General features: G+C 64.6%; 1 protein-coding gene across 3 annotated transcripts in view; it reads left to right on the plus strand.

Annotated features, from left to right (window-relative positions):
- The window catches only part of TP73 (tumor protein p73), a 43672-nt gene extending 22046 nt beyond the window's left edge, over positions 1-21626 (plus strand). For 2 of the 3 annotated variants that reach the window (XM_069477265.1, XM_069477266.1), the window contains exons 3-13: positions 597-839; positions 14373-14559; positions 14938-15053; positions 16689-16798; positions 17116-17258; positions 17640-17728; positions 18125-18246; positions 18755-18903; positions 19631-19769; positions 20189-20282; positions 21291-21626. In XM_069477265.1, the coding sequence (XP_069333366.1) occupies positions 597-839; positions 14373-14559; positions 14938-15053; positions 16689-16798; positions 17116-17258; positions 17640-17728; positions 18125-18246; positions 18755-18903; positions 19631-19769; positions 20189-20282; positions 21291-21626 (1728 nt within the window). The remainder of the gene's footprint in view (positions 1-596; positions 840-14372; positions 14560-14937; positions 15054-16688; positions 16799-17115; positions 17259-17639; positions 17729-18124; positions 18247-18754; positions 18904-19630; positions 19770-20188; positions 20283-21290) is intronic. The other variant, XM_069477264.1, reaches the window with a different exon arrangement.
- Positions 21627-25339: the final 3713 nt, after the last annotated feature.

Genomic DNA, 25339 nt, shown 5'->3' on the forward strand with positions numbered 1-25339 from the left:
GGCTGTTCTAAAAGGGACGAGGCCGCTCGCATGGGAAAACCTGGCTCAGCCAGTGACACGCAGCTGCAGTCCTGTCCCACTGCCTGGATGGCTGCACTGAGGGGCCAGATCTGGTCTCCAGGGCCTCAGGGGTGCCCATGCACGCACCCCGGTGTGCCCACCCTACGGGCTGGGGCCAAGCCCTGCCTGGCTTCCCGCGGCTGGGATCTTTCCTTGGAGCTGTGCGGGGACGGGAGGTGAGGCTATCCAGACCCAATGCTGCCCCCGGAGTGTGCAGAGTCTGCCTGGGCAGGGGGCTGGGGGCCCCCCAACACCTCCCTCCCAGGGTGCGAGCCTGGATTCCACCTTGTCAGCGGCTGGGTGGATCCCCAGAAGCCCTGGCACCGGGGGCCGATGCAGAGGGGAGGGCGAGGTGAATATGTCAGTTTATCCCAACACAAGTAGTGGCCTGTTAGGGTGGGGGGGGGGCCCGAGGAAATATTTGGGATGACTGGAGCCGCTGGCCCTTTAAGGCTCCTGTAACAGGACACCTCCCGGGATGGGACAGGACGACTGACTGTGTGTGTGTTTTCCCCTCCCGCCTCCCCCTGCGCCAGGCCCAGTTCAATCTGCTCAGCAGCACTATGGACCAGATGGGCAGCCGCGCGGCCCCGGCCAGCCCCTACACCCCGGAGCACGCGGCCAGCGTGCCCACCCACTCACCCTACGCCCAGCCCAGCTCCACCTTCGACACCATGTCCCCGGCGCCTGTCATCCCCTCCAACACTGACTACCCCGGCCCCCACCACTTTGAGGTCACTTTCCAGCAGTCAAGCACAGCCAAGTCGGCCACCTGGACGGTAAGTTGTCCCTGCTCCCAGGGGCCTTGGGCCGGGGAGGGGATGGCTGCATCCTGGGTACCTCGGGAGGGCGAGTACACCCTGCTGTCCGCACGGGGTTCCCACCGGCCCGGGAGGAGCATCAGGGCAGGAGGCGGGTCTCAGGCTGGACAGTCTGGGTGTGCCCACCCCTGGCACTCATGGCCGGAGTTAGCCAGCCTCCCCAAGGGCCCCAGAGGGGATGGACTTGGCCTGCTGGTGAGGCCCATGGGGCAGGGGCAGACTGTCCCCGCCAAGACCAGCTGACCAGCTTCCCTGCACGCATCTGGGGGCTGCTGGCCCCGGGGTCCACGGAAACTGCCTCCTCCAGGCTGTGAGGTGCAGCTGCTGGTGGATCAGGGCTTTGCTCTGGAGTCTGTCTCGGGTGTCACCCCAAGCACTGGCGTAAGGCAGGGAGGTTGGAGGTGGGGCCGCAGGGCTGAGGACACAGGTCCTCACTTAGGTGCCCTTGGGGACAGTCTGGCGCAGGGCGGGGATCTTGCCAACCTTGACAAGCTCACACGTGCACACAGCCACTCACTGCAAGCCGGGCGCTGTGCGACGTGCTTTGAGTTTAGCAGACTCTTAAAACCGCCAGCCACCCACAGGGTCAAATCTATTATTGTTCCCACTTTACAGCGAAGGAGACTGAGGCTCAGGGAGCGAAAGTAGCTTGCTCAGAGTGACCCACATAGTAAGTGGGGGTGCCGGGTGGGGGCCTCGCGTCTGGGACCCCGAGTCTGTGGTCCTGACCGCTGAGCTGCACAGCCAATGTGGCTGCTGGGAAAGGAGAGGGCAGGGTTGAGGCCGAAGGAAGGCCGGCCCGGCGTGCAGGGTGCAGTGGACGCTGGGTGGGAAGGGCAGCCCCAAGGGCCTTCGTGATCTCCTCGCCCCGCCGAGGAGGGGGACTGCAGAGGTGCTCAGTGGCACAGCTCGGGCGGGATCCGGAAGTCAGTGCAGGGGGGCTGCATTCCCCCCACTCAGGATGGCTGAGCAGGTGCCCCCCAGGCTCTTCCGCTTTAAGAACTGGGTCCCACGGTCCCCACAGCCCTGCTGGCCGTAGCTGCGGTTTTCCCAGGCTCCTGGAGGGCTGCAGGGCAGGGTGGAACCTAAGGCAGTCGGTCAGGCTCTGCAGGTGGCGGGACAGCCCTGCAGGCTGGTCTGAGGTCTGGGTTCCAGGCCAGGCTGCCCTGGGTTGTTTCTGCTTCTTGCTCAGGCCGAGGGCTTCTCCAGCCTGGACTCCTGGGGCTTTGGGGGAACGAGAGGCGCGGGAGGACCATGGCACCTCCTCCAGAGCTCCTCCCTGACCCGTCCAGCAGGTATCGAGGACCCCAACCTGATGCGGGGTTTTCCCCGTTTGTAAGTTGTGATCCACGCTCCTTGCTGCGTGGTGGAGACAGGACGGGGGGGCGTGCCCGTGCAGTGCCCAGCGCAGAGCTCAGCTCACAGAAGCCAGAGTGCTGTCTTACTGTTGTGTCACTGCGGTGCTGACGGGGTGGCTGGCCCTCCTGAACCACTGGTTCTGTGGCTGCTGCACCTGCAGGTGGGGGAGGGGACCAGGATCATCCGTCGCTCCGCCCGCTTTGAGGTCCAGCTGGGCCGCCTGAAGCCAGGTCGGGAGCCCCCAGGCTTCCCTGCACTGCACACTTCTGGGGACTGCAGCCTCACACCGCCCCTCTTCCAAGTTCAGACTTGCTCCCTAAGCCCTCTCCCCTCCCACACCGGCATCCTGTCGTCAGGATGGTTTCGGGAGCAGCACCCCCGGTCCTGGTGGGCACCCCCCGGTCCTGGAGGGCACCAGCGGGAGCTCTGCCTCCCTTCCTCCGGCTGTCTGTGGCTGCCGGCAGCCCCGCCAGGGCATCTTGGACGGTCTGAGCTGGTCCTTAGGGAGGGACGCCACCTGCCCGCTCTGTGCTGGCTGCCTGCCCCCACCCAGGGTCTCTACCACCCCCCAGCCAGCTGTGTGGCATCAGCTTTCAAGGCACACACGGTTCTGTCTCAATTGCCCTGCCCTGAGTAGCCCCATGGGGTGGTCTGCTCTGATGGACAGAGTGGCCCTGGCTGGCCAAGCCTACTGGGGTCAGGGGCAGGCTCTGCCTCCAAGCCCCGAACCCCACATGCCGGACGCCCGCTCCCGCCTGGAGCCCTGCACACGCTCCTGGAGCAAGCGGGAGGACGCTGCTGCTGCCTGTGCCCGGCTCCCCCGCCCCTGCTCAGCGACAGAGGCAGTGGGGTGGGACAAACATTGGAAATGAGATTTTGGCACCTCAGCTCTCTGGGAGCAGACTCCCCAGCGCTTCTGTCCTTGCCCTGGGCGGGGGCGGGCAGCGCCTGCTCTCAGCTCTTGGGGTCCCGCTGTGCGGGTGCTGCCCAGGCTTGCTGCCGGGGCCTGTGTCCGGGCCCCAGCGCCACGCCGCACTCGGCCCCCGACACGCCGCTGCTGGTAACTGATAGATAATTCATATTTTTCTCAAGTGCAATTCCACATCGATTGCTGCCTCCCTTCCTCTCCCCGTCAGGAAAACCCCCACACCAGCCCCCAAGTGACCACAGCTGTTAATGGGGTCTTTGGCCTCTGCTTTGCTGAGGCCTACGGTGGGGCTCCCCCGCCCAGGAGGTCCGTCTGCCCTGACCCGCTTCCCTCAGACCTCGGATCCCCTTGGGCACCACGGGGTCTGCAGGCCGCAGCTTACTGGCTCGTGTGCACGTGTGCACACATGCATGAGTGTGGACACAGAAACACACACAGACACAAGCACCCCCACACGTGCACACGCGCGTGAAAACACACAGCCTGCGTGCACGTGTGCAGGCCTCCCTGGCCCCCGCCCAGGTTTCTGACACCCCCACCGGGAAGCCAGGAAGAGGAGGAGGTGGGTCACGGAAACCAGGCAGCTGGAGGAGGGATCTGTGTTTGGCCATAAGATTGTGCCCAGTGACAGGGCAAGGCTGGGGTTTGGCAGGTGGGACATTGCGTGGCAGGACAGGGGAGTGCTGAGCTGCCCACTGGGTGGTCCCCAAATCTGCCAGCGAGTGTCCTGCTGCTTCCCCTCCCTGCCCTGGCGTCCTCACCTGTCGGGGATGTGGCCTGCCGGCCATGGTGGGGACAAATAAGCTGGCTCATGGGACTCTAGCGCAGGGCCTGGTGCCTGGGGAGCTGGCGGTTTGTGGGTGCTGTCCTGGCCAAGGCTGGTCCCACTGTGGGACCCATCAGGGACTTGGGGTGAGGCAGATGCTGGGGAGGCTCACAGATGTCAGGGAGGGGACTGAGGCCCGTTGGATGGTGGCCAGGTGGCTGGTGGAGCTGGACCAAGGGTGGTGACACCACTTGCCTTTGTCCCAGTTTCACGCTCTCCCCAGGACAGTGGGGGCTGGGGCTTGGGCAGTGCCTCTGGGCCCTGATGGCCACTGCTGTCCTGAGAGCCCCCACGGTGGGCAGTGGAGCGGGTGGCTGGTCCCAGGAGTCCCTCGGAGCAGAGAGGATGAGCAGGAGCAGTTTCTGCATCGGAGCAACCGCACACGACGGCATCTGGACGCTGTGCCGCCCGGCTCAGCCTCCTCCTGCCCCCGCGCGGCCTCTCCAGGAGGAGAGGGGGCTGCCTCAGTGTTCGGGAAATTTGGGGAGAGGACTCTGAGGTCAGGCAAGAGGGCTTTGTGTGGTAGGAAACGCCGGCTCAGCGTGGCATCTGTGCGCACCTCGGGGCAGGCTGAGTGACACCACCCACAGCCCGTGAGGTGGGCTGCCCTGGGCGTGACTGTGAGGACATGCACAGGGGTAGTGGCTGGCTGGCCCTGGGAGTCCTCCGGCCAGACTGATGGCCTGGACACGGCCCCCTGGATGACCTCCAGCTGCCCTGAGACTCCGCGTGTGCGTGTGGTGTGTCCGTCCCGGGGCTCTGGCTGCACGTGGTGTGGGAGCACCCTCTCCGCGCCCTCGGGAGGAGCCGTGGCAGGCGGGGCGGGAAGCACAAAGGCTCTGCTAGGGATTCCTGGGGAGAAGGAGGCTGAGTCAACACTAATGGGTTCAGGAGAAAACTTTCCAGCCCCTCAGAGGTTTGCAAGCAGGAGAATAATAGCGGAGGTGTCCCAACATGATCGTGGTATCAATTGCGTTATCCTAAAAGTTTATGGAATGCATAAGTGGAATTAATACCTTTTACTGGCACCAGAAGCAATTATGCGTATTTAAAGCCGAGGGAAGAGTTCTAACAATGTTTATTGTGGAGATGAAACGTGGATTATTGGGGGAAACAAGATCACTTAGGGAGAAATTGCGGCAATTGCCTGCGTTGCGCGGCGGAGCTCTGCGGCGGGGTCAGCGCCCTGGGCTCGTGCCACACAGAGTGTTGGCGCTTCTCTCTCCGTCCTCCCGAGGAGCTGGAGGAATCCCTGGGCCCTGGAGGTCCCAGAACTTGGCCTTGGAGGTGTGTGTGAGGCTGGGGAGCCCCCAGCTCTGAGTCCCGGGGTCCTGGCTGCAGCAGGACACTGGCAGAGTGGTCCCCGGAGCTGAGTGGTGCGCCCCAGCCTGCAGCGCCCCCACACACCACCTGGTTCTTGTCGGGGACACGAGGGAGAACCCCCTGTGGGATGGGATTCCACTCCGTAGGTTTGGGGCTGCGGAGGGACCCGCTCCAATTCAAATGATGAACGTCCATCTGCTAGGACTTGTTTCCAAAATGCAGATGGCTCTGTGGACCCACAACGTCTGATTAGCAGTGCTGGCGGTGACGATGCAGAGCCCCGCAGCGTGTGGCAGGCAGGTCCCCTACTCTCCCTCTCACTGTCAGAAGGGATGTGGCCCTCACGGCCGGAGTGTGGTGTTGGCATGGCCTATGGCCTCTCTGGGCACGTCCCCACGCTTGGCCCCTGACCGTCCACTGTTTCCTGCTCCATGGGGTGGGCCGCAGGCACCCTCAGGGGCCCAGGTGGGCTGATGGTCAGGAGGTGCAGCCCTGCACAGGTGTGCCCACCTGTGCCCAGGGAAAAGCCTCAGGTGGGGCCGGGCTGTAGCTGCCCCAGTGGGCTCCGTTGCTTCTGCGTGAGCACGATCGTGAGCAGACGGGGGAGTCTGGCCCCATCCACTTTCACTGCTTGTTTTCTGTTGACAGATGAGCATCCCTCAAGAACGCTTTATAATTAGAACGCTCCGGGGCTGACCAGCCTCCCAGTCTCGGAGGCGAGGAGCCAGGCCAGGCCTCCCGCCTCTGCTCTGCCCCCTAAGTCCACCCTCCCAGGCCTGGCCCCACCTGCCTGCACCCCAGTCCCGCTGGCCCTGCTTTATAGGTGGGGAGGAGGCCGCAGGGGAGGCCACAGCCCAGATGCAGCCCTGGGTGACCTGGGCCTTGGGCCCTGGGGGGCCCTGGGCGAGGTCAGGGTGGCAGCTGAGCAGGAAGTTGGCGTTTTGCTTCCAACCCAGGGGGTTCCTGCCACCTGGGCCAGTGGGCGGCGCGGGATTTTCTCAGATCCCAAACTTGGAAGCCTCGCTCAGGGTGCATGGACGGGTACAGCCCCTCTGTGGCCCAGGGGTCCCAGCCCCTGCCTCCAGGTGGAGAAGCCACTTAGCCACACGCAGTTATCCGTCCCTTCTCCTAGGAGGCTCAGGAAGGGGAGGGCAGAATGTTCTAGGGCAGTGGTCCCCAACCTTTTTGGCACCAGGGACTGTTTTCATGGAAGACAATTTTTCCCCAGACCGGGAGAGGGGATGGTTTCGGGATGATTCAGGCGCATTGCATTTATTGTGCACTTTATTTCCATTACTTTGACATTGAAATATATAGTGCAATAATCGCATAGCTCACCATAGGTGGCGGACCCCGTTCTCCCCATACAGGTGTGAGGCGCAGAGACCCGGTGGCTGAGGGTGGCGTCCACAGCCTGGGGTCATGCTGGGCTGCAGAGGCTGGGAGGGGTTCGGTGCATTTTAGGGAAGAAAAACCCCTTTGGGAAGTGAACAGCGCTCCAGGCTTCGGCGAAGTGGGAGGTCAGAGGTCCACGGGGGACGCCAGGCAGAGGCTGAAGCCCAGGGCACCCCAAGGATTGCAGGCCCCCCTCCCTGCCCCCGCTGGGCCCCCCGCCCCAAGGTGCCCCGTCTCCTTACGCTGGCACCGCTCTCCGCTGGGAATCAGACATTTAGATCTGCCCCTGGCGCGTCACTGAATGTTTATAAGGTTCAGTGAAAACTTAGATTCCAGCCAACTATTGCCTAAAAAGCTGAAAAGTGACCACCCCACATGTCCACAGTCACCAGCTGGGGCCCATCCCAGCCCCCGAGGCCCACCTGCACCAGACCAAAGTCAGTGCCCAGAACGGCGCCCCCACAGCCAGCGGCTCGGGGACTGTCCCATGTGCCCCCGCTGACCCCGAGGCACCCTTCCAATCACCGCGGCTGGCAAAGCCAGGCCAGCTCACAAGGCCACGGTTAATTTCGTCAAAGCCACAAGACAGGGTGGGGCCGAGGGTGGCGGGGGCTTCCTCCCCCAGCAGCCATGAGGCCCCTCGCGGGAGCAGAGCGGGCTGGCCGCCAGGCTCCCTGCTGCGCCCCATGCCGGGCAGCTCCATGGCCCAGAGCCCCGCGAGCTGGGTCCTTGCCAGGGTGTTTCTGCAGGAGGCCAGCGGAGAGGCCAGCCAGGGGCCGTGGGGGCAGCCAGGCACAAGCTCTCCAGCTGCCGCGTCAGAAACCAAGTTTGTGGGCAGAAGAACCTGTGTTTGGAACCGGCGGGAGGAGGCAGAGGCTAAGGGTGCTGCTTTGGACACTGTGTGTCCTCAGATGGGAGGGGTGGCTGCAGGTGGGGGTTCCAGGACTCCCTGCAAGCCCAGCCCCATCCCCAAAGACCCAGGACACTGCCCTTCCACACGCTCTGTGCCCAAGGCCCCCAGATGGAGTGCCTGTGTCACAGAATAAGAGCAGATAGAGTCCTCCGTCACCCAGGCAGCTCCTTCCTGCCAGGGCAGGGCAGAGTGAGAGTGATGACAGCGCCCGCCTGGTGCTACCATCAGGATGACACCTGTGGGGCAGGCACCGGGACGTGGGCTCGCACACAGCATCTGGCAGCAAAGCAGAGGCCGGAGCCGCTATCTGGGCCTGCTGCCTCCCGCCCTGGCCAGCCACCCCCCGGCCAGCTGCCTGGGCGCCCCCACCACAAGACGACCTGTGTCAGTCTCTGTTGTCAAGGGACGTGCCCTCCCCAGCAGGACCGGGCAGATCAGGCACCCTGCCTGTCCGTCCCCTTGCCCCGACAGGCTCACGCACGTGTCCCTCCTGAATGCCACTTTGCACTGCAGTCTTCATGGGACCCGGAGGTGCTGAGGGCCAGTCTGCCTGGACCCGGACCTCAGGACCCAAGTCAAGCCTGGTGGTGACAAGGGGCTGAGAGCTGGAGCGTGGAGCGCAGACAGCCCTGGCCTGGGTGCTGGTCCAGCCCGGCTTAGCAGGCAGCCTTTGGAAGCAAAGCTCTGGGTCCCTAAACAGATGACAGTGTCTGACCTCACTGGGCAAAGGTTGTGTGTGGGCCCAGCACAGAGCAAGCACCTGTGGATGGTGGCCAGAGACTGTGAGGATGGAACCGGGAGCCCTTCAGAGAAGGCAGCGTGACTGTGCCCCATTCCCCCATCAGGGGTCACGGTGCTCCCCCTCTTCCTCGGTCTCCCCACAGTAGAGGTGGACCCCGGCTTCCCCTGGACCCAGCAGGCCCTTCACCTCTCCCCTGGGTGTGGCCCTCAGCTCTGGACCGGTGCCCTGTGGGCCCTCACGCTGCGGGGGGGACACAGCCTGTCCTGGGCCCAGCACGGACCCCAACTGTTGCCCAGGAAGGGGGTCCCTGGAGGCAGCTGTGTGCGGCACGAGGGCTGGGCCGGCCGCAGGGGTGCACTCCTCTCCCGGGCAGTGGAGCCTCCAGGCCTCGAGAGTCCCTCACGTGTGGCTCCTGCTCACCTAGTTGGGACCTGGCTCAAGGGCATTGGGGGGTGGGGGCAGGCCGCCCGGCTCCTGAGGGTGTCCCAGCCAGCCCCTGGCCCGCCCCTCCCCAGTGGGCAGTGTCTTGTCCACAGCCCCCGGGATCCCCCCAGACAGCAGTCAGGGCAGAAGACCCCTTGGCATCTGCAAAGCGTGTTTCTGCTTCTGGCTCATTTTCCTCTGGGCTCTTGGCCTGGGGAGCCCTGGCGGGGGTGTCAGCAGATGCATCTGCCCCCCCAACCCCTACCTGCCCCCCAGCCAGGAGCTTTTGAGGAATCACAGGCCTCTTTTATCAGGCACTTCTTTGGGCCGGGCTCTGGCTGTGGGCTTCCGGCCCTCCTGGAGCCCCTCAGCCACCTGGCCTGTGGACTGTGGGCTTCCTGGCGAGGGGGCCATCACTGCCTCTTGACCTGGGCAGCTCCAGCTCCACACCAGGTGCTCTGAAGCAGGTGGGGGAGATAGTCACATGCGCTCCCTCCGCCTCCCAGGCTAGTGGCTTCCCTGGGGCAGGGACCAGCCCTCCTGACATCCTGTCAGCCCTCCTGACATCGCCCCCCCCCCCAGCTCCCAGCGTCCCAGGATGGAGTGAGGTTGTGCACCAGTGAAGGGGGCCGTGTGGCTCATGTCACCCAAGGAGACACTCCTCACCTGGAAGGAAGGGACCCAGGGGGACCATAATCCCGGGGCTCCTGACCAGGTCCTGCATGGGTTTTGGGGGCTCAGTCTGTGAACCCACCAATTTCATGCCAAGTGTTCCGTGGCTCAGCCCTGGGGGCTTTTCTAGGGAAAGAAAGGGTCTGGGGATTTGGGGGGGCAGAGTCCGCAAGGCAAGAGGGGAGAAATGTGGCTCTAAACACACACACACACACACACACACACACACGCACACACGTGCGCACACATGCACGGAAAGTGGATAAAAGTGGACTATAAAAAAATCATTTAAAAAATAAAGCCCCCACTGCAGGCCTGTCTTCCAGAATCTGTTGTAACAGATTCACCCAAGCTGGTTAACGGTATTTGCGGTTTGCAAGATGCTGCACGTCCCGGGAAAATGACAGACACGTTATTATCACCTCTCCACTGTCCTCCTGCCCAAACCTGCCCGCCCGGCGCCCAGCTGCTGGGGAGAGGGCGCGAGGAAATTAACAGCCCTGCGCCGCGCCCCCCGCCCGCCCCCGCGCCAGCCCTGCCAGGCCGGGGCTCCCAGCCAGGCCGCCGGTTGTGGACCAGGCTGGGGGAGGGGAGGGCGGGAGGAGGGGTCGAGGGGAGAGGCCGGTGGGGGAAGGGCGCACTCCCGTGTGTGTGGGCAGAGCGTTTCCTGCGAGCACTCGGAGTACACGCGTCCCGGGCAGGCAAGTCTAGACAGCGCTGTGTCAACAGCCGAAGATAAATACGGTTTTATCGGCTGGGAATCTGTTGAAACACATCCATCTAGCGGTTCTGGGGAAGGAGAGGGCAGGCGGGAGGGAGGGCCGCGGAGAGGAAGCGTCTCCACATGACCTTTTCTATGGAAGGGGCAGCCACCCAGGGTCCCCGGGTCTGGGGAGCAGGAAGGAGCTTGGGGGCCCTCTGGGAGGCCTCCCATACTCCGGGGCTCCCTCCTGTCCTGTGGCCGCCAGTGTCACCACCTGAGGCTGCAGGTCTGGGAGAGCCGCAGGCATCCCCCTCCCCCACAGTCTGCCCGACCCGGGCCAGGCTGGACAGGGGTCCAGTCCGTTGCCAGGGTGGGGCTGGTGGGGTGTGCCCGGAAGGCCATGTGAGCACCGTGCTGGAGACACGCTGTGGGGAGCGGGGCCAGGCCCAGGGCCCTGGCAGCCTTGCGGGGTGCAGAGGGGACAGGCAGAGGGGACAAGGGGTGCTCACTCGGCCCTGGGGCAGTGGCCTTGTCACTGTTGCTCTGGGCCTGGGCCTCCCTCCTAGCCTGGCTCCCATGGTGGGAGGTCCGGCCACCGCTGTGGTACCAGGGACAGCTCCCAGCACTGACTCCGCCCCACGCCCTGCGCCTGCTCGACTGCACCTCCACCCCACCCCCACCCCACCCCCACCTGCCTCCTGCTGCATCCTCATGTCCCCAGGCCAACCGGATGGCTCAACTGGGTCCCACCCCCACCCCAGAGACAATCCTCCCTGAGTTTGGAGGGGCGGACCTGGCTCCGCAGACCCCATCTTCTAGAATCTTCCAGAATGGTCCGCCTGTCTGCAAAATTGCTGTGAGGCTGCTGCCATGGCCCAGGCAGCAGGTGCCCAGGTTCCGCAGAGGACAGCGGCCACCGGGGCTGGGGCAGGACCCCCAGGGAAGAGCCAGAGTGGTCTGGTAGGGGCTTTGAAGCTGCAAAGCTCGGACTCACTCCCCGGGCTTCCACTCCATGGGCTGTTACTCCCTGGGCTGTCAGGGAGCTGTGGAGGCAACATCGTGTGGGAACACGTAGGCCGCCAACCCTCCCTCCAGGCGAGGCGGGGCTGCTCGGAGTGCGGCGCAGGGCCCTGTCACACCTGGGCTGCCAGCGCTCCCTGCCCACCTTGGTCTTAGCCTTGTGACCCCATCTCAGGCCACCGGCCAGAGCACTAGGGCGGCTGGAGCCTGGGGGGGGTGGCCCTAGGGAGGGGACCACAGGGGCGCCCGTCCTGCATGCTGGTGGGGGGGCCCTCCCACCTTGGCACCAACAGCCACCCCACCTGGTCATGCCTGGCGACACCACTGACACCTGCCGGCCGGCTCTTCTAAGGTGTCATGTGCAGTGATGACGCCCTGAGAGGTTTGTCTTGAAGCAAATGCCAGAGCCGGAACGGGGACCCCCAGCGCCAGACCTCAGAGCTGTTCTGTGGCTGCCCCAGGACGGACCTGGGCCCCCAGGCCAGGCCTGCCTCCCCTCCCCTCAGCCTGTTGCCTTTAGGCACCCTTGAGGCCTGGCAAACCATAGGCGCTCTGCAAATGCTTGCAGAATGGATGGCTCTCCCAGTCCTTTTAGTCCTCTGTCACCAGCTGTGTTCAGGTCCCTGCTGCCCTGTGAGGCCCACCGCCCCATGGGCCCCTCCACCATCCCCACGATGCTCACGAGCGTGTCCCTCGTGTGACTCTGCACAGTTGCTAAGTCAGGGACGTGTTCTGAAGCCTCACTCATAAGTAGGCAAGAGGGCCGGGCACTAAACTGGCACCTAGTGTTTGCTTTGGGCTGGGCTGCTGCTGCCCTGAGCACAGGTTCCCTTAGTGCTGGGGGATCCCGTGTGCCTCTCCCAGGGAAGGGCTGGAGGACAGGTTCCCTTAGTGCTGGGGGATCCCGTGTGCCTCTCCCAGGGAAGGGCTGGAGGACGTGTGGAGGCAACGTGCATCTACTGAGAGCCAGCTGCGCACGGCGTGTTACCCATGAGAGGTGAGGGTGACGTGTGCGCTGCACACAGGAGGTGCTCCACAAAGCTCAGCAGCGGGTAGGTAGCTCACCGTAAAGGCTGCCCTGGGCCCCGGAGAAGCCTGGCAGCCTCTTCTGCACTTGGTGACCCTGCGTCCCCTCACCTGAGGGGCACTAGCACAGAGAACAGCCTGGCCCGCCCAGCCCCCCGTCCCCAGGCAGCACAGACGGAGACCACGCTGCGCCGGGCTGGCTGCAGGAGGCCGTGTGCCCAGGGAGCCAAAGCGCAGACACAGGCCGCTCAGAGGGCAGCCGAGACCTCCTCTGTCTCAGCCCTGGGGCAGGACCACCCGCTTGCCCTCCAGAGCAGTGCTTCGGGCAGTGAAGGGGGCTCTGGACGTCAGCGGGTCACCCTCAAAGGAGCGAGATTGACCGCACAACGAGGAGGCTGCTCGGCTCCCTGGGTGGCCCTGGGCCTGCCCTCCCTCCCCCCCCCCCGCCCCCCAGCCCGGGGCCACCCCCTGTGCAGGGCTGAGGCTGCCTGCTCTGCAGGGGTGTTTGCTGCTGCTCTGCACAGCAGCGCCAGGACCCACCCGCAGGGCTGTGCTTGGGAACTCTTCCTTGTGTTTAAACACAGCTGGGGACGGGCTGCTTCCTGCCCAAGCTCCATGCCCAAGGTGGGGGCAATGGGCTGCCCTGGGCTCCGGGCCCCCAGGTGGTGGGGGACCTGGGAGGGGCAGGCCCTGCGGGCATCCAGTTCCCATCCCTAGGAGCCACTGAGTGGAGATCGCCCCCCTTTGTCCCTGCAGCCCCTCACACCCCATGGCTGGGTTCCAGGCCTAGGGCTCGGAGGGCGCTGCGGACCCAGACCCACCTGTCCTGACTCACGGGCCCATCAGCTCCGACTCCCTGGTCTCTTTCTTCCCTTTCCCTCCTTGTCTTTCCTGTGCGTGCACTTGCCAAGCCCACTGTGTCCCCGTGTCCCCTGATGGCCAGAGAGGCAGTGCTGGTGGCCAGAGGCTCAGGGCCCCCTTCTTGTTGGCAAAGGAAAGGCTCTGTGGGGTGGGGGCTCCACCTGCTCCTTCCCTGGTTCTGCCAGCAGCTCCCTGTGTCTGGCCTCAGTTTCCCCGACTGTACATGGCAGAGTGTGGGGGGTGTTCTCCGGGACACTGTGGCTGTGGTAACCTTGTGATTCTGAGGCACTAGGGGTGTGGGGTGCAGAGGGATGGGGCAGGGGCAGGAATCTGAGTCTGAGACTGGAACATTCCCGGTGTCCCTGGGGGAAGAGGGCTGAGTCCCAGGCGGTCCCCCAGGGGCCCATCACAGGGGGAGTCAGCCAGCTTGGAATGGAGCTGACGCCCCCGCGGTGGCTGCAGCAGGGTCACTGTTAGAACTCACGAGGGTCGGCCTGGGTCCTCAGACAGGCAGCCGAGACCCGCGGGGCATGGATGGTGGAGGTCGCTGTGGTGGCTCCACCAGGAAGGGAGTCATCCGATGCTCTGGGGCAGGGTCCAGCCAGCCCTGGGCAGACTTCACGTCCCCTCACATCGTGGGCTGGCAGTACTGGGGCTGCGTGGCCCGAGGGGCCCCCACAGTGGCCCTGACTATGCCACGTAGCGCAGCTGCTGAGACTTGAGGGCTGCAGCAGGACGGGGCTGTCAGCGTCCCCAGGGTGGCTGAAGCCACGTGCCACGTGTGATGCCGTCACACTGATCCAGGGTTCCTACTGAAGCACAAATGCGTAGGGGGCACCCAGCCCGCTGGTGTGCAAATGCCAGAGGCGCCGATCTGGGCTCCTTAAAACAGACCCGGTGATGCCCATCCTCCTCCTCAAACCACTGCAGTCAGGGTTGAGGTCCACGCTGGGGACTCCTGGCCCCCCATCCCCCCCAGCAGGTCCTTCTCGTTCTCCTGGCCTTTACTGTCCTCGGCCATAAAATGGACGTGACAGTACCTTCCTCTCCAGCGCCATCCGGGCATAGAGCACCGAGCCTGGCTGCAGCCGGCACTCGAGCCATTGCCGTCATTGCGCGCAAATCACCTGACGGTTGTGAAGCGGGTGTCAGTGTCCAGGCTCTGAAGGAAGGACGCTGGAGGAACACAGAGGAGGGGTGCACTGGGAAGGGGCTCCTGTGGGGAGCACGGTCCCCCGCTGGGGGGATGCGGCCGGACGAGGGTGTGGAGCTGGGCTCAACCGGCCCCCTCCCCCACCAGTACTCCCCGCTGCTGAAGAAGCTCTACTGCCAAATCGCCAAGACGTGCCCCATCCAGGTCAAGGTGTCCACCCCGCCGCCCCCAGGCACCGCCATCCGTGCCATGCCTGTTTACAAGAAGGCGGAGCATGTGACCGACATCGTGAAGCGCTGCCCCAACCATGAGCTCGGGAGGGACTTCAATGAAGGTGAGGGCCCCGCTGGCCCCTGGGACCACGGTCTGGGCGCCCTAGCCGGGAAGGGCAGAGAGAAGGGGTTAGAGAGTGGGTGGAAAGCGTGGGCTCGTGGGGGCTGGTGCTCCAGGGCAAGGTGGGGGTCTGGGAGGAGCCTGAGGTGCCAGCTGGCCTTCTGGGCCCCTGGGGACCCCGTGTGGAGTGGCACCTCTGTCCAGTGTGCCTGGACCAGGCAGTCAAGGACACGAGGGCTGCCAGCAGGCACGAGCCCCACTGGGAGGCCCATATGGCTGGGCTTGTGTCCAGTTCTGCTGTGACACGCCTGGCACCAGGTGGGTAGACCACGCTAGGCCACGGTGGGCACCCCCCTGAAGCGGCGACGCCTCCCGGCAGGACAGTCTGCCCCGGCCAGCCACCTCATCCGCGTGGAAGGCAACAATCTCTCGCAGTACGTGGACGACCCCGTCACCGGCAGGCAGAGCGTCGTAGTGCCCTACGAGCCCCCACAGGTAGGCCAGGGGCCATACAGGCTGGGGGTCCTGGGGGCAGAGACCCCATCTCACTTCAGTTGGCTGAGTGTTTGTCCTGCCATCTCCCCGTGTTAAGTCTCATCATGGGGCACCTTCCTCACCACATGGGCCTGTCCCCTCCCCAGCACTGTGCGCCCCTGTCACTTTCACGACACCACTGCGCTCTGGCCCTGGACCCGCCAAGGGCCCTCTCTGGGCCTTGGTGTCCCCAGCGCTATAGTGGGGGGTGGGTCAGACGACCCCCAGGCCTCCATCCTGCCCTCCCTTCACACCCAGACACAAGGATGAGGGCGCCGGGGCGGTCCCGGCCTGCTTAGACCAGATGGGTTGGCTGACAAAGCACCGAACCAGTGCCTGCTCCTAATGGTGAACTCTACTCTGAAGCCTGCAGGACCTGGAGGGGCCCCTCGGCCAGGCAGGGGGCCCCGGGAGGCTAAGGCCCCATGGGGGGAGGGCCTGCAGCCAGGAGAGAGCTCACCAGGGCACCAGGTGTGCATGCAGGGCCTGGGTGGGGGTGCAGGCTGGAAGGGGCGTGAGGCTGTGGGGGTGCAGGCTGGAGGGGGTGTACAGGCTGTAGGGGGAGTATGGACTAGAAGTGGGGTACAGGCTGGAGGTAGACGGGCACAGAGAGGCTGGGGTGGTCTGACCTTGAACCCAAAGGCAACAGAAGTTTCTGGGATGGAGGACACCATTTTGAGGTTGATGTGGGGCCCACTAGGGGTGAAAGTCTGGGGTGGGGGGGAAGCAGAGGCCAGGACAGTAGGTGGGGAGTGGCTACCAGGCCCCCAGGGAGGGTGGGTCCCCAACTTTTCTGTACCCCATTCTGAGACCTACTCCCTCAGCCCCCTGTCCCCATCCCTCTGTCAGAGCAGCCCCTCGAGCCTTTCTGCTCAGATGAGCCCACAGCATGCCACACACATATATATGCCCAGGGAGGCCTGTGCACACACCCACTCACACACAGCATCTGGGCTTGACCCCTAACCTGGGTCAGGGGACATGGTTGGGGCAACCAGACCAGGGAACTCTGTGCTTGCCACGTCTGATCCCTCTCAGAACCCATAGCCAGCACAGTGTGTGGTACTCAGGATGCTTCACGGATGGATGGTGGATGGAAGGACAGATGGTGCACGGATGGATGTATGGGTAGACAGACGGATGGATGGGTAGTTGGGTGGATGGATGGAAGAGTGAATGGCTGGGTGGATGGGCAGGTGGATGGGTGGGTGGATGGGCAGGTGGATGGGTGGGTGGATGGGCAGGTGGATGGGTGGGTGGATGGGTGGATGGTAGATGGATGGATGGTGGATAGATATATGGACGGATGGATGGGTAGTTGGGTGGATGGATGATGGATGGATGGCGGAAAGATGGATGATGAGTGGATGGATGGGTAGATGGGCGAGTGGATGGATTGATGATGGATGAATGGATGGGTGGATGGGTGTGGATGGATGGATGGGTGAGTGGGTGGGAAAATGGATAGACGAGTGGACTGATGGACAGATGATGGAAAACCACAGAGCAGGGTGTCCTGGTGCCTACCTGGAGCCAGGACCGGATGTAGGGCTGGGTGCCGAAGCGGAGCGGTCTCCCTGCCTCCCCTCTGTGTAGGTGGGGACGGAATTCACCACCATCCTGTACAACTTCATGTGCAACAGCAGCTGCGTGGGGGGCATGAATCGGCGGCCCATCCTCATCATCATCACCCTGGAGACCCGGGAGTAAGTCTGCCAGGCACGCGGGGTGGAGCCGGGGCAGTGACTGGGGGCTTGTCATGGAGACGGGGAGGCCAAGGCCAACGGTGGGTGCCCTGGAGGCAAGTTTGGGAAGGGGCTGTGCAGGCGCCGCCCAGGCAGCAGCAGGGAGTCCCGGGTCAAGGCCTCAGAGCCGCTGCAGCTGAGAGCCTGTGGCCGCCTCTGGCGAGGACGCTCTCGCCTCCACGCTGGGCACTTAGCATGACTCCGCGGCCCACGAAGGCAGGTCCTGTGGGGGAAGTGGGACCCTGAAGCTCACGGCCCTGGCCGTGCCCACCCAACAGTGGACAGGTGCTGGGCCGCCGGTCCTTCGAGGGCCGCATCTGCGCCTGTCCCGGCCGAGACCGCAAAGCCGACGAGGACCACTACCGCGAGCAGCAGGCCCTGAACGAGAGCTCCGCGAAGAACGGCGCCGCCAGCAAACGCGGTGAGCAGGTCCCGGCCGGGGCAGGTGGGCACCCCAGCCCCGTGGGGGACGGAGCCAGAGGCAACGTGGTGGGGGACACGCAGCAGGGCCAGTGCGAGCTTGTGTCCGGGGAAAGGGCCAGCCCCCCAGAGGGTCCCCGGCCGAGCCCGCTGAGCGTGGCCCCCAGACAACTTGCCAGTCCCAGGCCCTGGGCCACAGCCCCTGAGCAGTTTGCCGGTCTGCGCGGGTTACCGTCCTCTGGACTGTTTGTGCTGTGCCCGCTGGGAGGGTCAGCCCGGCCCGGTGGGGCGGGTGTCCCAGGTGAGGGCTGGGCCAACCCCCGGCACCCTCTGTGTGTGGCCTGGCACCCGCCAGCTCACCCGCGCCTGCTCTGCCTTCCAGCATTCAAGCAGAGCCCCCCAGCTGTCCCCGCCCTGGGCACCGGCGTGAAGAAGAGGCGGCACGGGGACGAGGACACGTACCACCTGCACGTGAGTGTGCGCCCTCGCAGGGCGGCCGGCCGGCGGGAGGGGCCGAGAGGGGCCCGCGTGCAACCGCACGTGTGTGACCACCTGGCCGTGCGGGCTCGTCTTCCCTGACGGGGCCCTGAGTTCTTCGAGCTCTTCGAGAACGAGCCCCTGGTTTAGGGACCCGGTCCCCGGTGGGGAGGGCGAGGGGCAGGGCTCGTGAGGAAGGAGTGGCACAGTCCTCGGGGACAGGGCCCCGCAGGGTCAGGGTCAGAAGGCTGGGGCACCCTGAGTCTTTGGGCTGTGGGGAAGCCCGAGAAAGGAGAGACGCTTTGCCGCAAGCCCCCTCCCCCCGAGGCTGCGGCCGCCCTCCCCGGGCGCCGGGCGTGGGCAGAGCCGCTCAGGTGCTTCTCCGCTCAGGTGCGAGGCCGGGAGAACTTCGAGATCCTGATGAAGCTCAAGGAGAGCCTGGAGCTGATGGAGCTGGTGCCGCAGCCGCTGCTCGACTCCTACCGGCAGCAGCAGCAGCTCCTGCAGAGGCCGTGAGTCAGCCCCGCGGACCCCGGGGGTGGGGGGAGGGCGGCAGGCGCACCAGAAACCCCTCCGGAGGGCATCAGCGCCGGGACAGGCAGCAGGGCCGGGAGCTCAGGTGGCTCCTCCCAGCCTCTCCACTCTGAGAACCTTCTGGAATCTTGGGCTGCCCTGGAGCCTGGGTCACGGGCTTCACTCCCCCTCTCCACGGTGGGGCCTCGTAGACGTCTGCTGAGTGGGAAGGCCAGGAAGGGGCGGTCAGAGTGACACGGACCCACCAAGACCAAGTCCAGTGGCGCGAGTTGCCCCTGCCCCCCTCTACCCAGGGGCCGGGCCCTGCTGGGAGCTGGGTCACGGGCAGGGAGGTGGCAAGGAGGCAACTGCTCTCTGACGTCTTGGGGAGGGGTCAGGGTCCCCGCCCGTCCACGGCACAGGGGCATCGAGGACATCCGAGGAGGTGGCCGGGGGCAACCAGGCTGCCTTCGCCTCCTGCCAACCTGACCTGTTGCTTCTGAGCAGGAGCCACCTGCAGCCTCCGTCCTACGGGCCGGTGCTGTCGCCCATGAGCAAGGTGCACGGGGGCGTCAACAAGCTGCCCTCCGTCAACCAGCTGGTGGGCCAGCCCCCCTCCCACAGCTCGGCGGCCGGGCCCAGCCTGGGGCCCGTGGGTGAGTCCCCGGGCCAGTGGGGCCCACGGGTGGGGGTCCCCGAGGGTGGGCCTGGCTCGGGACACTCCGCAAAGCTCTCCATGGGCTCTCCGTGGCGGGCAGCTCCCACCTGCGGCTCCCACCTGCGGCAGCTCCACGCTGTCAGTTCCCGGTCACAGGAGGCGGAGGGTGGTGCGGCTAAGAACAGGTGCCTACCCCCCTGCACCACCTTTGGCAGCCGAGGGAGCTTGGGAAGGTTCTTTTCCTCACAGAGCCTCAGTTTCCCCATCAGCAAATGGCAACAGAAGTACCAGACCCCCTTGTTGTGAGGATTTCATGACCTAAGACCGCTCTGGGGGCCCAGCACGTGCCGGGGGCTCAACGGGGTGGAGTTTGGGCCTCCCTCCCGGGAAGGTCCTTGCGTGGGCACAGGTGCTGGGAGCGAGCACCCCAGGGTGTCCGGAGCCCCAGCATCGGAGCCCCGGGACGTGGCCAGCACTTAGGTGCGCCTGCCGTGCCCCTCACGGCCCAAGCCCCTCCTGGGGGCCGTTGCCCAGTCCCCACCTCGGGGGGGCGAGGAGACCAGGCCCTGGGCGGTCAGTCCTTGCCCAAGCCTCCTGCTAGCCGTGGTGGGGCCAGGCCGCAATGCCGGGCCCTGGGCGCCTCCCGTGGTGTCCTGAGCCTGGGTGGAGGCTGCACGGGACACCCAGCTGGGCTGGCCCTGATGGGGTGACCTGCCCTCTGCCAGGCCCCGGGGTGCTCAGCAACCACAGCCATGCCCTGCCAGCCAACGGTGAGGCCAGCGGTGGCCACGGCGCCCAGCCCATGGTCTCGGGGTCCCACTGCACTCCGCCACCCCCCTACCACGCCGACCCCAGCCTCGTCAGGTACGTGAGCTGTTGCCAGAGCCGAGCCCCTGCTGGCACCCTGCCCCCGTCCTCAGTGTGCCCATGGCTTGCCGCCCTATGAGCGGTCTCTGCATGCCACCCTGTCCCGTCCTGTGTGTTAGCCGCTCGGCCACCCGGCACAGACAGGCAGGGAAGCGCCACACGGGAGTGTCCAACAGACGCTGGGGGCCCCTCAGAAGGAGGAGGAGCAGGAGGGGGAATCCTGCACAGACGCGCCCCAGGCTGAGCACATGCTCATCCCGCTGGAGCCGCAGGCTGGCCTGACGCGGTGGCCACCGAGGGCGGCGGGTGGGGTGGCCGGGAGCTGCCATGGAGGCGGTTCCCACCCCGGCCGGCCACTCCGTGGGCCCACGTAGCCCCAGGTTAACGCCGCTTTACTTCTCAAACTCTCTCTGCAGTTTTCTGACAGGACTGGGGTGCCCCAACTGCATCGAGTATTTCACCTCCCAAGGGTTACAGAACATTTACCACCTGCAGAACCTAACGATCGAGGTAAAGGGCCAGACGGCCCCTCCCCACGCCAGACAGGCGCAGCCCCGCTTCGCAGACGCGGCCACTGGAGGGCCCTGTCCGGAGGCAAAGCGCCTTCTCTTCCACCCGGGTGGTAGCTCTCGCGGCAGGGAGTTTGGAAACAGGGCGAGCAGAGACTTCCGTCTGGCGTCAGCGCCGAGCGTAGGCAGTCGCGTTGCGCGCAGGGCTGGATGCGGCGTGTTCTGGGCCTCCAGCGGCTGATCTGGCCACTGGGGTCCGAGGCCTTTCGCAGGCCAGAGTCTGCTGCCCGGAGCCAGGCTGCCTTTGACTTCAGGGACAGGCTGTTTCCACAGCACAAACATGAAAAAATGGAAGTGTCAGAGGGAGTTGGTCTGGGTTAGCGCCACTTACACAGGGAGAAACTGAGGCCCAGAGAAGCCAAGTGGCCCGCCAGGCCACACCGCTCATTGTACACCCACGGCCACTGATGCCAGGCGTCACGATTCAACAGCCAGGGCTTGTCCTGGGCTATGTGGGAACACCAGTCCCAAAGACTTGGGCACGGCTGGGGCCGCGTGACCCCTAATGCCTGTTAGCCAAGGGGAGGCCCTGAGAAGCCCACGGGCACAGCAGTCAGCCTGTGACCCCCCCGGGGCTCCAGCCCAGGACCTCAGAGCCCTCTGAAGCCCAGCCTCCCCAGGTCAAAGGCCATCCAAGCCCAACCCCAGCCCAGGCCACAGGCCAGAGGGGCAGACAGTTTGCCAGAGGGAGCTGTCCCTGTGTGTGTGTCTCCTCACTGCCCTGCCCCCAGGCCCAGCGCTGAGGTCACGCTGACCCTCGCCTCGCCAGCCTGTGCATGTGCTCTGTGTGGCGCTGGGCGGGCGCTGGCGGCCCAGGTTGAGCTGGGTCAGCTCCCCCAGGGGAGGCCTGTGTGGCTGCCCAGGGCTCCAGCAGTTGCCGTGGCTGTGGTCAGGCCAGACCACGCGCCCCAGGGGCACCGCTGCTCTCTAACGGGTGGAATTCTTGCAGGACCTCGGGGCCCTGAAGATCCCCGACCAGTACCGCATGACCATCTGGCGAGGCCTGCAGGACCTGAAGCAGGGCCACGACTACGGCCAGCAGCTGCTGCGCTCCAGCAGCAACGCGGCCACCATCTCCATCGGCGGCTCGGGGGAGCTGCAGCGGCAGCGGGTCATGGAGGCTGTGCACTTCCACGTGCGCCACACCATCACCATCCCCAACCGCGCCGGCCCGGGCGGGGGCGCGGGCCCCGAGGAGTGGGCCGACTTCGGCTTCGACCTGCCCGACTGCAAGTCCCGCAAGCAGCCCATCAAGGAGGAGCTGGCGGAGGGCGAGATCCACTGAGGCCGCGGAGCCGGAGCCGGAGCCGCCCTTCTCCCTCCTTGCAAAGCCGCCGCGGGAGCTGGACCTCTGGGCTGCGCCTGGGGAGAGGGGGTGTCAGCGAAGCTGCCCACGGACAGCCTGGATGGCCCCTACGGAACCTTCTGGAGCTGCCCTGGCGGTGTGCTCTTGAGGGTCAGGCGCGGGGACACTGAGGCCAGGGCCGCCGCTGCCCTCTCAGCCCTGCCACTGTGCAGGACGCTGCGTGGGCGTGGTCCTCCTGCCTGCGCTTGGGGACGCTCCGACCCAGCGAGATCCTTCCAGACAGAAGGACCCTCTCTGCGGACAGACTGCCAGAAAGTATTTTCCGGTTGGGGCAGCAGGGAGCAGCCCGTGACTGCGTCAAGCGCCTGTTTCCAGGAAACGGCCCGGACTGTCTTTGCCCGGGCGAGGCCGCCCTCTGCGGGCGCGAGAGGGGCCTGCACCGCCGGCCGTGGCCGAAGGACACAGCCTGGCGGCGGCACCATGGCGCTCGTGCCTCCCCTGGAGGACCCCTCGGCAGACGGACTGCAGGCATGTGCCCAGAACCCCGGAAACTGTCAATATTTGATAAAATTATATCCTTTTCTACATGGTGGGTCAGCTTTTTTTTTTTTAACTTTCATTCTCAACATGCCCTTCTGAGTTCAGCCTAGTGCCCACGAGCCAGGCTAAAGAAGCTGAGTGACAAGCCTGGTGGGCCATCACTGTCCCCAGGATGGCTGGATGGGAAGAAGCCCAAGAGTGTCTGCTGGGGTGGGGCAGGGCAGGGGCGGCCAGCGGGTGTGGCTGGGAACTTCCCGCAGCTCCGTGTGCAAGGCGGGGTAGCCAGCGGTGTCCTCGGTGGAGGTGGCAGTTGGGGGTGGCACTGAGGCAGGTGTGGGGGGTCCAGGCCTTCACGAAGCACCCAAAGGAGTTAGGGGGCCAGGGGAGTCAGCTTCTGCACAGGCCCACCTGTCGGGACCATTTGTGTCCTCAAGGGGCCTGCTGAGGACAGAAATGGCCAGAGCATCACCTGTCCCAGAGCACAGCTCCAAAGCAGGGGACAGGAGGGCAGCACGGAACCCTCACAGTGTGTGATGTAGGCAGCTGGGATGACAGGAGTCACACGGGCTGAGAGTGCAGCTGCCCGGCCTCCCAATGTGGCTAGCCCCCCACCCCTTTGCCTGGGGCACGTGGGGCATTAGCTCCTTCAGGTCTGACCCTCCCCCCACTAATGTCACCCCCCAGAAGCAGTTAAGCCCCCCAGGCCAGAAGGAGATGTAGACACAGCCCCTGCAGGGTGGGCTCCAGATCGGGCCTCTGTCTGGAGAGTGGCGACCCCATACCTCACCAGTCTCCACCCAGCAGGCGCAGTATCTACGGCGACTGGGCCCTTTCCCCCACTGCGCAGCCCAGGGCCCTCTGCGAAGGCAGACAGCTGGGTGGGGTGTGGGGGGGAGCAGGCCCCAGGGTGTCAGAGCTCCTGAGAGGCTCAGGCTGGCAGGCGGGGCTGAGAGCCCCAGGGTCCTCCCAGGTCCTTCCAGCCGGGGCAGACTGTGACAGCTCAGCTTCCAGGGGGGCTTCCGTCTCCCCAGAAGCCACAGCTACGTCCAGAGGATCATTCGCAGCAGGGGGTTCCGGGGTTCCGGGGACAGGTGTGGTGGCCCCGGCTGCATGTCACCTCAACTCCCTCCCACATGGCCCGGGAGTAACTATACTCTCCCTGCCATTTCATAGATCAGAGACTGGGGCAGAAGGGCTAAGTCCCCACCCCCGCGTCACGCCCAGCTCGTGGGGGAGCCAGCTGTAGCTGGGCATTTGCTCCCTGAGGCCACAGGCTGGAGCCCCAGCCCCACCCGGGCTCCACCTGCAGAGCCATGAGGCCCATCCCACCCCCAAACCCCCTGCCGAGAGGCACTCTCACTCCAGGGTCTCACAGGGACCTGATTCTTAGGAAGATCCCTGTCTCCCCAGCCTGGCAGGGGCTGTCCCGAGTTCGTGAGGCGGGTGGCACAGACACAGCGGGGAACACGCAGAGAATTTCCCATCCGGGGCCCCAGGCCGCACAAGCTTCCCAGGCCCCCTCAAACCTGGCTGACGGCTGCCCTGTCCTCATTCCGCTGGAGAAGAAGCTATGAGACTAAGTAGAGTGGAAACTTTGCCATGGTTAAGAGAAAATGCAGATTGCCAGGAGCAAGAGTCCTTTTAGGTTTGGAACCCTTGCTCTATAAAACCCCCAAATCAAGAAAAAAAATGAATCTTTAAGGTGAAGGTTTTCCCAGAAGTGGAGGGAGGGAGGGAGGGAGGGGCCACAGCCCTCGAGGCCGGTCTGCTGAGTGAGGACAGAGAAGGAGCCGACAGGCAGGTCACCTCCGGTCAGTCTGAGCCGGCCCCGCCCTCCCTCCCGCTGTCCGCGGCCGTGGGCCCAGGCCTGCGCTGCTGGGGGACAGTCGCCGCACTGGGGTTTGCTCCTCAGCCCAGGTGCCCAGCGCAGGGACCCGGCATCACTTGTCACTCAGAACACTCTGTGTTTCAGACGCACAAACAGCCTCTTCTCTGTTATTGGTTAAAGCACTTTAATGCTTTAAGGTTTTTTTTTTTTTTTTAAAAAAATACCATCCATGTTTTTAATGTAAGATAATGCTTCTTCAAGCAGTATTAATGGATATATTCCAATGACATTAACTTTTTTTGGTAATGTAATCTCTGGAAAATGTGTTATTTTTTTAGCTGTGTTTGGTGGGAATTTTTGTTTTTGTAACATAATAAAGCACGTGTTCCAATGCCTGGCTCCCGTGACTAAACCACCCCCGTGGGCTCGAAATGCATGGGGGACCGAGGTGCTCAGACAGGGCGACTCCCCCGGGCAGGAGTGTGCGGCCTCCACGGCCAGGCCCTGGCCCCGCCACTGGATCTCTCTGGGGTTGTCCGTCTGCCTCAGCCTCAGGGAGGACGTGGGCCAGGCCAGCTGACCTCGCAGGAGCGACTGGGCTTCCTGGACTTCAGAAGGGTCACGGGGGCCTCTGGTGTCACAAACACGCTCACAGGACTCGCTCACGTTTCTCAGCAAAACCTAAGAAAGCGAGACGGCAGAGAGCAAGTCGACGCGAGCCAGGCTGTGCAGCCAAAGGCTTCATTCTGGTCCTCCTGGTTCTCAGTTTCAGAGTTGTAAGGGATCGGGGACCCTTTAGAGCAAAAATAAGGCTCCAGAAATCTGTCCGACCTCAGGGGAGGCCAGAGCCCTTTGCAAACGGACGGAAACGCAGTGGAGCAGGTAGGAGGGACGAGGGCGGGAGGGTAGGAGGGACGAGGGCGGGAGGGACAGGCGCCGCACTCCACACCGTAGGGGGGTCCGTAGGCGGGGCTGGGAAAGAATTCTCACCAGTGACCGGAATATACAGAAGTGAAAGTTCATTCGTTTTCGAGAGAGAGAGAGACAGAGAGAGAGAGAGCGCGTGCGAGCGAGCGAGCGCAAGAGTGAGATCCCATCTCTATTAAAAATAGAAAGCTTAGCCTGTGGTGCATGCCTGTAGTCCCAGCTACTCAGGAGGCTGAGGCAGGAGGACCGCTTGAGCCCAGGAGTTTGAGGCTGCTGTGAGCTAGATGATGCCACTGCACTCTAGCTGGGGTGACAGAGGGAGATTCTGTCCCCCAAATAAATAAATAAATACAGTCACGCATCTGTGCATCACTAATGGCAGGCGTACGTTCTGAGA

The sequence above is a fragment of the Eulemur rufifrons genome, chromosome 8, assembly GCF_041146395.1.
Source record: "Eulemur rufifrons isolate Redbay chromosome 8, OSU_ERuf_1, whole genome shotgun sequence".
Lineage (NCBI taxonomy): Eukaryota > Metazoa > Chordata > Mammalia > Primates > Lemuridae > Eulemur > Eulemur rufifrons.